Genomic DNA, 15,733 nt, shown 5'->3' with positions numbered 1-15,733 from the left:
AAGCAGGATACAGTTTCCACTCTATAACTTATAGATTAACTAAGTTACATATATGATTACAATATTAAAGCCATTTTCACATAATGCAAAGCATAAATATGAAATGAAAAAAAATTAATCTTGGTCTCCGTGTAACAAAAATACAGGCTAGTGAATGAATATTTTTCCAAGAGAAAAAAATAGCAGGAAAAATGGCTTTAAAAGTAGCCATCAAAAAAACCAACTTCAAATAATTATATCATATGGATCAATTTATTAAAATCACTTTCTAGCTCAAACAAGGTAACTTCAACACATACACAAAACTGGTATATTTCTAAACACTGTTATTTGCACTTTGACTGTCTCTTCCATGTAAACTGTTAACCGCGGATCTAGTCAGCATGTCCTGGCAAACCTACCCAGGACATGACCTGCAACATCCACAAGCTGTCCTCTGGCTTAGGTTTTCAAAGGACTAAAAGAGTATATTTTACAAGCAAGCTAGAAGCTGAAGTGGATATTTAAGTAAGTACTATTGTACTAGCGATTGAAAACTTTAAATGGGTAGCAATGGTAATTTTTAAGGACAGATCATTGAATTGTATCTAGAACTGTAGTTAGATCCATCATTTCTCATTAAACACTTCTACCATCAAGACTGCAATGGCTTAAGCAACTGAGAATCACTTCATTTCTAGAAGATGAGATCTAGATAATTTTAGATGTGATAGGTTTTAGGGTTGCAGAGCTATTTTTAATAACAGCCAAAGCATTATTAATCTTATTTTCTAATGCTTTTTATTTACAAAACAATGCCTGCAAATAACTGGTGTATGGTTTTGTTTGTTTCTGACACAGTGAAGTAACTTCCCAACCCTGACAATTCCTGATGATTTGATTGCTAGGCTTGATCTGCCTGGTGAGGAGTAAAGGCCTCACCACCAGCAGCGGGGCTCCCTGTGGGGACACAACGTGCTGTAGCCTGGAGACCTGTCAGTGCTCTGAACCACCACACTAAGTAGGGGAGAAGGGAGGAGGAATCATTTTTTTTTTTTTTTTACATGTGAGACAAATTAATGGGATTAATAGCACCACCCGGCACTGAGGCAGCACAAAGGAAAAAGAGGAAGCAGAAGGGCCACGATGAGCTCAGGGCCTTGCTGTGAAAACTTCTAAACCATGTGAAGACTATAAGAGCCAGAGGGGTTTGCAGTCTCTGTGCAGATAAACACCACAAAGGCAGGAGAAACACAAACACAGAATAGTATGTGATAATGCAGCGGGACAGCAGTAGCAGAAGTGGGAACAGGAGCCAGATAACTGCCTACCCATTTCCATACTCTAACTACTGTATATTTTATTTGCTCTCCTGACTTCTTAACTTTTTCTTCAGTCTTTAGGTAAATGTTAAGTGAATCTTCATTTTGGCTAACTTCGTTCTTCTGATCTTTTTTCTATTATCATAGGAAAACACTGAATAAAATAAATTCTCTTGAGTTTCTTATTTACCTCTGTTCCTTTTTCTCCCCTAATACCTATTTTTTTCAGGTATTCCTCCTTCACAGGATAAGAAACCAAGATTAAATCTGTTACACTAGCAATTTAGTCTTCTCTTTGTGTATCCTTTCTTTGCTCCATATTTCTAAGTCTCCATTCAGCCTTTGCCTCCAAATAGCTCCACTATCTTAAACTCTGTAGTAGACTACTGGCATTATTCTGAACCAGGGCATACTTAGGAAGAGCTCTGAAACATCTGTGATTTGTTTGTTTGTTTGTTTTTTCTGGGAGTCTACATTGTGCAAAAGGATGTGTCTTAAAAAGACAGTGAGTTTTAGCCTGCTGCCTCTCCAGGGTTACTTCTGTGCAGAATTCATCCTCAGCACAATTATGGGTAGTGTTCCATGATGGCACACCCAGAGGAACTTCTGCATCTGCAAACCTTGGGTTTGCCCTCAGCTTTTGCTTCCCTGCTTTGCTGCCCTGCTTTGTCTTGATTAGGTAGGAAGGACAAGATTATTCAGAATATTTAGGAAAATGAATACTCAGGTCACATTCAGTGTATCGAGTGTGTCACGCCCAACTGGCCTGGACATGTGTAGTTGATACGATCCGCCTGAACAAGAACATACAGCACCTACTGCAGTTATACAGGATCTTTGTCCAGCACACATGGAATTCTCAGGTGTGTCCCAATGCTTCGGAGCATTTATATGCATTGCATAGCATGCGCACATGCACACATACACATTTCAGTCTAAGAAATCCCAGTAAACCCAGTTATCCTGTCTCTCTCTTCTCTTCTCCTTCAAATGAAGCTGTTGCGTTACTTACACCCATGCCCTCCGTATCCACCTCTACAGAACTATTACAGAATTTACCTCATTAACTTTTTTTTCTTCCTAACTGCCCTAATTGTTTCCATGGGGTGTCTCCTAAGACCATCTACAGATGAAACTACCCTTCCTTTTCAGTTCTATTACATGAACAATCTCCCAAGTCTAGAGAAGAGATAGCTTCCACTTATTCAGGCTTCTAGGACAAATTCTGCTCTCAACAATGCAAAGCAGCTTTTCTGCATTAGTGCACTATCATGGAACTTATCATTCAGAATTCTTCTATTTGAGATAGATACCTGATCAGAGGAGTCCTTCACAGTCATCAGTTTACCTCTCCACTTATACAAACGTCAGCAGAGACGCAATGCCTATCAGAGTGTAATGCAATCTTGGTGAAGGAGTTTGTGGCACAGTACTCAGCGTTAATAGTAGTGCTAAGGATGCATTTAACTCCCTGGCAAATCTATACCCAAGCAGTGCTGCCAAGATCAAGTACTAAAAGCATGAGTCAGACACTGCAAAACATATGAGAAAATATAACTTCTTATCATTTAAAGAAATGTGTATTTGCCCTGTGTCTCTCACCCTTCAGTCATAGTCTCACAAACCACAAGCACTGGAACCTTTCTTTAATTAAAAAAAAAAAAGTATAGATCCCAGGTAACCATTTCACCATAGGGACTCAGATTACAAGCAAAAAGAAAAGAAAGAAAAACTAGGCATTAGCAATGTAGCATTAATCTCTGTCATCCCATCCCCTTCCACTTCCTATCCATTCTCACTTTCACACTCAGTGTATTCATATGGTCCATTTCCTCCTAATTCGTTAGGCCATGCTCCCTAATTATTCAATTCCTCCTTCAGCTTCTTCACAGAAGGGACTGGGCTGAGCTCCATGACATTCTCCTGATCTATGGGGAACTGCCCCTTTAGAAGGCAAGATCCATAGGAAGCTAACTCAAGCCCACAAGCTCCTGGTATACAGGACTGAGCAGCTAGTTAAAACCCATGGAGTGATTTGGAGACCTCTTATGCCCATCTAAAAGCTTGCTACTGGAGAAAGAGGTGGCTGTGGTCCTCTCCCTCCTTTCACCCTCTGGCCACCTACATTTTCTCTCCTGAGTCAATGCCATGCTTCTCATCAGACCATGTGGTGACCCTTCAAGCTAAACCAAGAATCTCCACTCTTTTGCAGACTTTTCTTCTGTTTCATCTTGCCAAACTGGGTGACTGTAGCATGAGACAACTGCCAGTTCCGGAACAAGAACAGCAGGAATGGGCAGCCAGCAAGGAAGATGAACGGGACCGAAAGCAACTGACTATTAGATCAGCCTCACAAGCTGCATTGCTGAGTACTAAACCATCAGAGTGTATGGAGTAAAACACCGAATGATTCGGTTCAAAAGGCTCCAACACAGCTGAAAGACCCAAACCCTCATGATTCCTGCCCCAGAAAAGAGTTCCTCCAGAAAGCCGACAAAAGAGCTTGATAAGCATATTGTTCCAGCTACTATAGAGAAATCTGATGCATGAATAGAGTGATTCTACTCATTTAATATTGCAGGGAGCTGCAAAATGAGGAGAAATAATACTTCAAGCAAATAGACAAAAAGGTAACAATTTCCACTCTCCACATGGACAGAATTTTTATAAGAGGTGGCTAATGTAAAACTGCTTTTCACTTACCATGCATGGGTAAGGGAGTTCACATGCATGCTTCGTTTTGTGTGGGCATTTCCCATAATTGTAACACACTTCCTCATGGTGCTATTCAAAGTTATGTTCAAAACTGAGGTGTTTCGCTGGAAACTATGTTTGCAAAAATGATACTTGAATTTTATGTGACTAGGGAAAGAAAACTGCTCAAAACAACAGAAGACCAAAACCAGAGGGGCATCATACCTTCAGCCTAACACTCTGCCTGAACACTTTCAGATGGAATAGGTATTCAGTGAATCTCAGTAGCCAAAGAAGAAATTAACCCTGAATGGCATATGGTACCTGACATAAAAGTTAAGGCCGTCAAAAATGAGTCTGTTGTAAGCTTTCTAAAGGTGTATTACCCTCTATATTGAGAGCAGATATGGATGTTGGGTTGTCTTGCCATAGGTACGCATTTCAAGTGATCACGCTCTTTTTTCCAGTGTCCTAGAATAAAACTCATGAATTCTTGTTCCTCCTGTCAAGTAAGTGCTGCTTTTCATCATCTTCAGGAATGTCTGAAACTGCACACTGCATTAGCCAGAAGGCCAACAGTTTCTGAACAATTCTACTTGAAAATTATTTTGCTTTCAGCTGGGTTTTAACTGTTTTTCATGGTTTCAGGTAGAGAAGAATCTTCTCTTAACACAGAAGGTATCACTCTAATACTTCACAACTAGGAGAACAGGAAAGTATGCATCTGTGCAAGGGAGATTATAAAGAGTACAGGCAATAACAGCTCATTTTTATCTGGCTATTACAGCCATTAAGGGGTTTAGGTAGTCTTTGTTCCAAAAGTTGGGGAATATAAAAGTGCCTGAAGCCACCTCTCAAGTGCAGAGACAGTGGCTCCATTACCCTTCACTCATATAAAGCACATATGCTTCCCCCCAACAAAAAAAAAAAGACAAAAACAAACCAAAAAAACACTATACAAAAACAACCAACAATCACTAGACAAATGAGAAAATACTGGTCCCCACCTCTACATAAACAAGACAGAAAATGGAAAGGACCAAGCATTAAGAAAAGACATTGAAAAAAGGGAAAGAGTATTGCTTAGACCTTCAAAATTGAGGAAAACTGAAAAGAACATGTTTAAATGCTTCAGATATTATGTTTCTAACTCAATTTTAATGCTTCTGTTTACAAAGTAACACTTTGAAAGAAGTAAATGCTAATAACAGGTATACTTTTAGCCAATGCCAAGATAGAGAAGCTAACTAAAAAACCTGCTTACTCCAGAAGAGTATAGCAGTGCATCACACATGGCAGAAATGCTGGTTAAGGTATCAGCTGCCCCCTTGCCTCTCAGAAGCTCCACAACCACCAGAAGGCTGAGACTGTGCTGACTCTGGTGTACGGATGGCATCCAGCCCACTTGGGAAAGTATAAATCAGTAACAGCAAAGAACACATTAAAAAAAAAAATAAAATAAAAAAAAAGACTGAGTTAAAAGCATTACAGATTTTTACGTAGTATTTGACATTTACATTTGTCCTTTGTACCAAAAGATTGGATTAATCAAAAGAAATAAAACAGTTGAAGAGCTTACTTCAGGTTTAATTAACAGCATGCATTAAATATCATCCAGAAATTGGAAGAGACTTCATAATGTGATAAAACCCAAAGAAAAAAAAAAAAAAAAAAGGCAGTAGTAATGGTCTTGTTTTGATTCAAACTGATTCATTACTACAGGGGTTGCCAGACAAAAATTCAAAGTCATCATTGTCCCAGTGTATGTCCTGGAGTAAAGACATGAAACTCCTGGCATTTTATTTTATTTTAAACAGGAACATCTGCTAGCTCTCGACCTCAGCATTGAGCAGTGAGGCTCTGCCGGTACATGATGGTGAGAGCAACTCAATTGAGAACTACCTCATTTTCCCAGCTATTTTGCATGGCAAGCTAGTTATGCCTTCTGCTCCTCCTCTCAAGAAACAGAGTAATTGTCATTTTGAGAGTTCAAAAACATTACAAGTTAATGTAACAAAAGCAAGTTATTATGATTCCTTCATTTCATCCTTCCGTATTTTAGGTAAAATTCTTCAAATTTAATTACTATTACACAAAGAATATAACTTTGATTTTTATTTATTTGTGCATCTTGTGCCCAGAAAGGATTTTTTTTTTTTAAAGTAATTAAGAAACCCCATATTTCCCTCTCAGCAAAGTAATGTTTTTGTTGTTGTGGAAACAAGGTTTATGTGATTATGGTCTATGTTTGTGATCACACAAATGCATAGCTGTATCTGTGATCTCTTTCACTGTCTCATTCCAGTATTTTTTAAGCCTTTGAGTAATTTCAGACAAACTCCCAGAGGAGTGCCAGTTCTTTCAAATGCTGATAGATTAACTAGTCAGGTAGCAAGACCCAAAGATGTGATTTTCCTTGTTCAGGAACAACCTCTTCTCTTAAGACCAGATTCCACAGGAGATAACTATGAATGCCTCATCCACAGGGAAGTTTCTGACAACTTTTGTATTCTGTTGGTCACCAAAAAACCCAGGCAAAAAAGGCATTAAGCCATTGCTCATGGAACTATTTATTAATGGAAAGAGGGTCTGTCTATAGTTTCACTTAGGATTTTCCACTTGTTTTCCCTTAAAGACAACTATACCAAGGCAACTATCAAAATGCACAGTGAATTCTCTGGAAAAGACATCTCTGCACTATTTTTGCCATTTGACTCTCATTCCCCTTAAGTAGGTCTTTTACTTCAGTGCACATCAAGGCCACCACAAAGTCCTACTGTAGCAGGCAGCAAAAAAAAAATTAGAACTTACATACGTTTCCCCCACCACCACTATGTAACACTGTAGCATTTCCAGATCACTGCTGGTTTCCACATATCCTTTGAAAAACAGCTGGTATTTGCTCCTCTGAAAGATGGAGCCAATGTCACTGGTTAATCAGTATGTAAAATTATATTCATGATGCCTAAGTACTGAAAAACTTGGTCTTCCAAAGCCTCCATCTAGCTGCCTGAAATCTAATGCTTCTCTCTATATATAAATTCACATCATCCAGAATACAGACCCTTTCATGCTAGCAATAGAATCTAACCAATAAAGCATAATACCAAAATAACAAAAAAGAGGATTTGAGCAAGCTCAAAAGAATTCTTTGAGAGCATCCCTCTTATTCACTTGGCAGATATTGCAGCTTAATTTGATGCTATGAAGAATCTTAAACTGGTAAATGAGACACTCAAGTTGACTGTGTCTACATTTGTGTATTTAAGAACTGAGGGCAAATGTTGCTTCCAAAGACAGTGCAAACTCCAAAACTTACCCCCAAACTTTGATTAACTCAGTCACAAGGTGCACTATAAATAATGTTAGTCACCAAATAGGTGCATTAGGATGTGTTAAGGCCTAAGTTAGAAGCACAGTGATTTTAAATTAAATAATGGAAGCCAGTATATGATATACACTAACAATGCCACCTCATGTAGATAAAAAACAACACAATAAATTAAAAAAAAAAATCCTATTATATTTGCTTCAGGAATTTTGTCTGCTCAAAGAAAACAAGGTAAGTGTGGTAATATGAATAGAGCTTTTATATTGTTCAAAATAAAAGTTACAGTCTTAAACCCACATTAGTTCAACAAAAATTCTTAAGTAACCAGGGTTTTGAGATGTTTATTTTGAGAAGAGTTATTTTGGCATTTTATAACTCAAAGAATTACAGAGTTCTGGTTTGCATAACAACAATGTACTTGCGGAAGCTTTTTACCTGCAGTTCTATAAATAAGAAAATTCCAAAACACTAAATTTATCTCAGAGCTCTTGAAGATTTATTGCAGTCTGCTCTTAAGAATGCTGATCCAGCTTTAAAATTCACAGAAACTGTCAGGTTGCCCAAATGAGAACACAACTGGATGCTGAAGAGATGCAGTCATACAGAAGTCTAGATGTATGGATACTCACAGGCATCAGGATTATTCATTGAGATTATTAGCACAGAAAAAGAATTTGTGGGATTGGATGCTTGAAATGCAAAGTGGGTCAATACTTCACTCAGACAGAAACGAGTGGGTGCTGATTCTGAATACTCTGTCCCAGCCAATTTTAGGCACACACCTCCTGTTCACATTTCAGAAAGATGGAAAAAAACAACAGTGAAGCTTCATCACAATTCATATTTAGAATCCTTGTTACATTCCAAGTTAGCTATACTACAAGTTACCACAAAAATATCAGAAGAGAGGTGTATCTAAAGGCATTCCTCAAATCTAAACTAGGTATTTAACCACAGTATTCTTGGATGCTAAAAATCTCTTACAGGACGATGCCTAAGCTTTTCACAGTGAAAGAATAAGGGGAAAAAAAAAAAAAAAGGAACACAGAACAGCATAAGCCAGCTCATGAAACCTGACAGAATTTAAGGGGTTAACTAAAGACCTTACTGTCAGCACTAACAACACATGCATGGTCTGGGGCATTTAAAAGCTGACCTATAGCTTCACAGGAATTTTACCTGCAAAAAACTTAGGCACACGTAAGATGAACTGGCAGCAAAGTGACAGTTTTGAAAAAAACATTATTTGAGGACGTACGTTCAACAGGGGGAAATGATGCCAAAGTATTGAAGTTGTTTTGCAGTCTGTCTTAAATCTCCAAATTGACATAGTCTCAGATGCACACACAAATTCACACTCACCTCCCTTCCCACCTCTAAGCCACAAATAAGAATTTAACTAGTAAAAATGCCTGGAAACAAGCGAATCTCTGTGTTACCATTCATAGCTGAGTAGAGAGGACTTTCTACTACCTGCTAACAGGTACTGGTGGTCAGTAGAAGACTGATGCCTGCTAAGTCAGTCTAGCCACATCAATTCTTTCTTCAGAAGGTTACTCCTACCTTTATAGACATGGAAGCAACTTTTTAACCAAGGGAGGGCCTACAGTCTTCCTGCATCTCACAAATCAGCACTTCTCTTGAAGATTCCTCTTTTACACAAATTAGAAAGATAACTCAAGTGTCACACAACACAAAACTCCAGCAAAGAAATAAAACTGACTTCATCAGCATATACAGCATGTGCTGAAGGCAAGGAAAAAAAAAAAAATGAAGTCCAAAAGAGCAGATGTTCTTAAGCATATACCAGCTGGTTAACGAAGTACAAAAAGCCGTAACCACAGTTAACAGAAGGCCACAAGTACAGGACAGGACGGAGAAATGAGACACTACCAGGATAACTGCAAACAATGGTCACGGAATGGCCAGCTAGAGACAAACAGCACCTACTGCTCTTGACTGTAATTCAATTGCACTTCATCATCAGGAAACCATCAAGTGTTCCAGCCATCAGCTAACTGTGCCTACATAACTGTCTAAGATCTATGGTGTAAAGTCTTCCCAATCACTGATAATTCATTTCACAAGTATACAATAAAATCTGTGCATCACCTTCCTTGCCTTCATCTCAAAAAGCCCGCACATCCTCTCTCCACTTTAGTCTTTCCTGTGACTGCCTTCAATCACCCAATATTATTTTATGTACTCCCTAAAATGTTGGCTTGAAGCATAGATTGGGTAATTACAGTCACAACCTGCTCAGCAAATAACACTGCGGAAAATTGAATCTAAGTCTACTAGTTTCTGACTTGGTATTAGAAAATTAATACTCACTGAAAAAAAAAAGATTACTCTCATCCATGACAAGTGGTGATTAATTAGCATCAAAACCAGAAGGGGTATAAGAAAATGCTAGCTATTTCTGAATGAAAGACGAAGCACAGATCTCTCTTCTCAATGTGTCAGAACTTTTACAGATGTGAAAAACTGATGCGTTAGTGAATACACCTGACTGTGAGTACATGGTACTCTTGATACACCACAATGCATATATAATAGTAAAGAGCACAAGCTTCACCCTGTGCATAGTCCTTGATCACTTCCCGTCAACTTCAAATACATTATCTTGCCCTTACTAAAGGCTACAAGATCAAACGTAGGTTGTAGATCTTCTAAAAACTGTTGAGAACAACAACAAATACATCACCAAAATGAAATACACAAGCAGATTTTAAATGGCTAATCAGGAAGTGGAGGAGATAAGAATTATGATCCTCTTCCTCCCAGTGTTATAGATTCAAAAAACTTCCAACAGCTATATGAACGCTACAGCCCTATATCTTGAATCCACTCCCTAGTATTCAGGTCTATGTGGATTTCACACAAAAATCTCTTGCTGGTACCCAGGAGTGCACTAATAACTTGTAGACAGTGAAGAGCCTTCCACAACGAAATTCCTACATTATAGTGATTAGTGAAATATTCAGTAATATAAGAAATGCTGTAAGAAATACAACTTCATTTTTTTCCTCCACTATTGATAACTAAAGCATCCTCCTATTTAAATAGAGATGAGCGTCTTACACTGAGAAACTAGGTTAAAACACAATGACTCAGAATAGTGATGTCAAGCAGTTTGTTTGAATTCTAATGTGTGAAACAATGAGTTAAAAAAATGTACAAGAAAATGACAGCTGTCAAAGGCCCAACTCCTCAAAAACCTTTAGTTCCTATTGAAATATACAGGTGTCAGTTACGTACATAGCCCTAGCAACTGTGTTGATTAAACAGTCTTTTATTGAGAAATTGGACTACAAAAATGTTTCTGTTTCTATGCGTTCTAGAACTAGAAAAAAATCACCTGCTGTTCACTAGTACCTAGTTACAGTTCCATCAAAAGGGGGTTTATTTATTGCACAAACATAGCACCTCTGACACTGAGCCAACATAATCTGTCACAACAGCCACAGCCTATACAAAATCCGAAAACTGACCCTTAGCGGACAGTTTTCTAACAAAATTTGAACCTCTCTTATGATGGTCAGCAAACGCTACCCATACGCTCCTCCAGAATAAGAGATTTCATACACAGTATTGACTGAGAACAAGTGAAATACTGAAAAGGGAAGACTTGCATCTTGGGATAATACTGACGACGTATAATATATGTGCATTTAGATGTAAAAACGGTATGAGAAACAGAATGATTAAATTATAATCACGATTGCTCTAGTACTCTTTTAAATTCTAAGCATTCATAGCTTATGCACAGAAATAGTAAAATATGCACACTGTGCATCTACAAACCCAAGCAAGTGCATCCTTGTAGGACCAAGAAAAATATATAGCAAAAATACGGTTCCCAAGTGTATGACTGCAAATCCAAATTTCAGAAAACACCATCGACATGGACTTTTCGCAGGACAGATTTCACCCCAAGTGCCCGGTCCAGCGGTCAGGCGTCCCGGTGAGGGGGCATCCACCTCTCCCAGCCGGTCACGAAGGGACGGCGCCTCGGGTCTCGCCCACGGGCCGTGCGGGCGCCCACCCCCCGCGGCTCGCTGCTCAGCGCTGCCGCCCTGGACACCGGGGGGCTTGGGAGCGCCACCTCCCCGCACGGCGCACGGCAAGGGATCCGGTGCGCGGCTCCCCACGGCAGGGGCCGGGCGGCCGTCCCGTCACCGCGGGCTCCGCGGCCGACGAGGCGAGGCGGGCAGCTCACCGCGGGGCCGCCTCCAGGGACCGGGGCCGCGGGTGGGAGCGCGAAGGGGCACCTGTTTCACGGCCGCTGCATGTGAAGCGGAGGGCGGCGCGTCCGTGGCGGGGCGAGGAAGTGGGGCGCATCCACGGAGTGGCCGGGAAGGGCTGCGCGGAGCTCCGACACTCGGAGGGACACGAGGACACAAGCGTGGAGCGGAGCGCAGGGCTGGGGGTGCCGGCGCTGCCCTGCCCTCCCCAGCCGGGCAGACACCCAAGCGGCACCGCAAACTCTCCCTCGCCCCTGCGCTCACCTGCGCTGCGCGGGGAGCCGCGGCCGCCGTGGGAGCACCCCCGCCCCCACCGCAAGGAGCCGGCCGGCAAGAGCGCACCTTACCTCGAAGAGGGGACCGATCTTGTTCTTCTCCAGGTAGGCTTGGATCCTGGTCTGCTGGTGAGACGCCATGAAGAGGTCCGGAGGCGGGGGCTGGAGCTCGTCTCCCCCGGCGGCGGCTGCAGTCCCTCCGGGTGCTCGCGGCTCACTCCCCCGCCGCCCAAGGGCTGCCACAGCGGGAGCGGGGGGAGGTGCTGCGAAGGGGCGGCAGCCCGAAGTCCCCGGGACGGAGCTAACTCAGGTGAGCGGGGGACAGCCGGGTGGGTGCCGGTCGCCCGCTCACCTCGGCGCGGGGCGGCGGCGGGCTGTGTTCCCTCAGGGAGCAGCGGGCGGGCTCTGCCTGGAGCGGAGCATGGTGCAGGGAGGAGAAGGGCTGCAAAGGCGGCTCCGTGTGTGTGTGTAAGCACCCGTGTGCCTGGCAGCGCCTTGGTTACGGGAACAGCCGCGGCTGGAGCTGCCGCCCTCGCCACAGCGCGGCTCCCGAAGCCAATGGCCAGGGGCTCCTGTCAGCGCCGCCGCCGTTGGCGCCCGTTAACGCCCGGGCTCCGGCGCACAAAAGGCGTGAGCGAGGGGAGGGGGAGGAGAAGCAGAGCCGGTGGGAGGCGGGGGCTGCTCTGCTTCCTGCCCCCCCGCCGCTTGCATGCCCACCCGGGAATGAGCTTACACGGCAGTGGAGTCGAATTCCTGCTTTCTGGCGTTTTTCCAGGGCCCCCACCCGGCTGCGCTGTCCTGGCTGGGAGTTCCCGGGAGCGAGGGGTCTGACCGGCTCTCGCAAACTTCACCTGGCGGAGGGTCGCGGGACAGCCAAACGAGTCGCTCAGCGAGCGGGGAATGGGGGTGCCGTGACTACAGCCAGCGCTTTTGCTTCATTTTTCTTTAAATTGTGTTTTAAAATGCTAGGGGTTTTTAATGATACTGGTGAAGTTCCCAATTAGCGACACCACGCATCTTAATACAATAATTCGAGTAGTTATGTAGGTGCACCCTGGCCGCTGGTTGCGTTGAGTTCCCTCAAGCAGCCAAGGGCTCTTGCCCAAAACCCGGTGGAAAAAATGATGAATTTCGAGCTGGCTTCGGGGAGCAGCGAGTTAATGGCTACATCAAAGCAGCGGTATTTATTCTTTCTCCACTTTAAGTAATTAGTTCCCCACCTTTTCTGGAAGCACGGTCACAAACATCTGTTTTTTCTCTCTTCATTTAGAAAAGAACAAAAGCATTCTCCTGATTTGACACTTCTGTTCTTCTGCAATAACTGGTTCTGCTGTACCAGTATTCACCTGTTTAAAAAAAAAAAAAAATAAAAGTTGTTTTTTTTTTTTTCCTAAGTTATTAAAAAAAAAAAAAAGCTTTGAAGAATTGGGAACATTCAGTACATCTGCTGAATCAAGCAACCTACTCCCAATCAAGCAGGTTCTACAAATGAAAGAGTACAAGCCTGATCCAGAAACAGTTAAAGGATGAATTTTCTCGGGAGTAAAAAGATGGTGAGTTCTGCTTCCACAGCCATTGACTGTTGTTTGACTTCGAAGTCCTCCTTGCTGACCTAAAACTCATGCCTCTATCTGGAAGGAGTAACTGTTTTAAAGAGAGTTTGCAGTGCACCCTGTAACGTAAACAATAGCTTGCAGAATTCTGTAATGGTTTTGCTGGAACATGTTCGGTTACACTGTTCATTGTAGTCTCAGTGAGGCAGAGTGTTTATTTTCCATAGCAGCCCCTAAAAAATGGCCTTTTAATATCTGGGTTTTGTAGTGTGATGGTATTCTTCTAAAATTCAGATCAGCTCAGAGTTTTAGCATATCATCTCGAGCAAAGTACAGCTGCTTTGCCTTGTGCCACTTAAATAATATGATGCTAAGCTAGTTTAATCAGCCTAATGAGGATCATACAATCATAGACGTAATTGCCAGTGATGCAGGTTCTCTATAGTGGCTCTAATCATTCTCATAGATGAGGATGTTCGTAAAATTTCACAAAGCTCATCAGAACCCAGACTGCTCCAATAGATAAAAGACTCCCACTTTGCAAAATGGTGCTTCCCTCCTATGATCCAAAAATGACAACATATGTTTCTATAGTCCTAGACAGCCTGACTTTTGAAAGCAGCAGTGCCTCTAGACCTGCTGGAACCTGACCACACGGGGACCTGCAAACTATCACTGCTCTATGTAGCACCAATAAGACTGAAAAAAAGAAACTACTATCAGCAATACAAATAAAAAAGATAACTTGTTAAAGAAGATTTTAAAGACAGCATAAATGTCCCTGGTTGCATATTGTGCAATCAGCTGGATCTTAAAATCTCACTGTTAAAACCTCTAGAGTTCGGAGTTTTAGTTTTGATTTTTGTTTGGTATTGTTGTTTTTTGTTTGAATCACAAAATGCTGTTTCTAGACAGCTTTTGAATATCTCCAACAGTTCTCGATCTTTCTGGTATCTGTTGTCATTTTTTATTCCTATTTCCCTAGGCCTTCTTTTCCCCCTCTTAATTCTCACCCAGACATATAATCTAGGCTTTCCAGTTGGCTTGGAAGACAAACTAGCAATCCTTCTGCGGCTGGGAAAGCTTCCAAGACCATATGCAGAATTCACTTTCTAAACAGACTCACCTCGTAATCCCACAGCTCCCATAACACTTAACTGACAGGTTATCCTTTGATGTGGATTAGGTACTTCAGAGAGACATGAGCACAGTTCCTTACCAAGAGCTTCATGTTACTGTTTCCTAGTGGAAGGTCTCCAGGAGCTCCCTGACAGAATGCATTGAGTGCTGAAGTATGGGAGTGCAGGTGTCTCCTGCAGAGAGCATAGGCTCAGTGACATGATAGAGTAGGTAGAGGAACTGCTCTGCTAGCATTTTTTCCTCTTTTTCCAAGGAAAGCACAAAAAATGTTTCTAGATTTAACACAAGCACACTAAGATAGTGATCAATAAATACTTGTCATTTGCAAATAACCACAGAGGGCTGGGTATTTACATTCTGTTCTCTCAGTTAGGGGAAAAACATTTTTTAAAATGTAATTGAAATACTTTAAATTAGTTTTAAAATTTGGTATCAATAAAGATCTTTCAAAGTGAACTTTCATTGTAATACTGAAACATCACAGATTTAAAAAAAAAAAACCTCTTGGATTAAAATTACTGATTGGGGACATGCATAAATTTATATTACTCTCAGCATTTTTTTCACATGAACAACTGAACACTAAATTATTTTACAACCCAAGTAATAAAATATAGTCTCTGTATTTTGCTGTGCTATCATTCCTGTTTCATTTTGTAGATATTTTCTTTAAAGAATAGCGTACAGCATGCATTCTATGTAACACTCAGGACTGACCTACAAGAAGAGAAATGACTGTGAAAATTTGCACACAAGCCTAAAAAAATAAATGGTGTCCCAATTTCAAATTATATGCACCATAGTTAAAACGATAAGATTCCAAGAAAAGAACAGGGAGAAGGACAAAAAACCAGAGATCATTTTAAGATGCTTATGAGCACATGCTATTCAGTTCTGATCCTGTGTCCGCACTCATGATATCTGAGCTCCATGCTTACTACCATTGTCTGTGGTTTTGTCATCTTTCACCCTTCTCACCAAAGGAGCGTGCATGTTTTGGTAGGTTGTTTCTGGTCTAACTTATTAGTTCAAGGACTTCACTGGAGTAGGAGCCCATTAAGTAATTCCATTGTATTCTACATAATTTCAGTCCTGTCACCCATTTTTCAGGAATAAGTTTGCTGCAGTTCCAGCACTGAGCACCGAATATTCAAAGGTGTGGGCACTTGCACTACACCTTTGTCATTGCTGC

General features: G+C 41.5%; 1 protein-coding gene across 7 annotated transcripts in view; it reads right to left on the bottom strand.

The window, feature by feature from the left end:
- C2H8orf34 (chromosome 2 C8orf34 homolog) overlaps positions 1-12,606 on the bottom strand; it is a 156,254-nt gene extending 143,648 nt beyond the window's left edge. For 2 of the 7 annotated variants that reach the window (XM_065053732.1, XM_065053734.1), the window contains exon 1: positions 11,921-12,605. In XM_065053732.1, the coding sequence (XP_064909804.1) occupies positions 11,921-11,989 (69 nt within the window). In that variant the 5' untranslated portion in view covers positions 11,990-12,605. Of the gene's footprint in view, positions 1-11,915 lie in introns of all 7 variants that reach the window. The other 5 variants (XM_065053733.1, XM_065053730.1, XM_065053731.1 and 2 more) reach the window with 5 other exon arrangements.
- Positions 12,607-15,733: the final 3,127 nt, after the last annotated feature.

The sequence above is a fragment of the Columba livia genome, chromosome 2 (assembly GCF_036013475.1).
Source record: "Columba livia isolate bColLiv1 breed racing homer chromosome 2, bColLiv1.pat.W.v2, whole genome shotgun sequence".
Lineage (NCBI taxonomy): Eukaryota > Metazoa > Chordata > Aves > Columbiformes > Columbidae > Columba > Columba livia.
The sequence above is the reverse complement of the archived record's forward strand: the minus strand, read 5'-3'. Positions and strand labels throughout refer to the sequence as shown.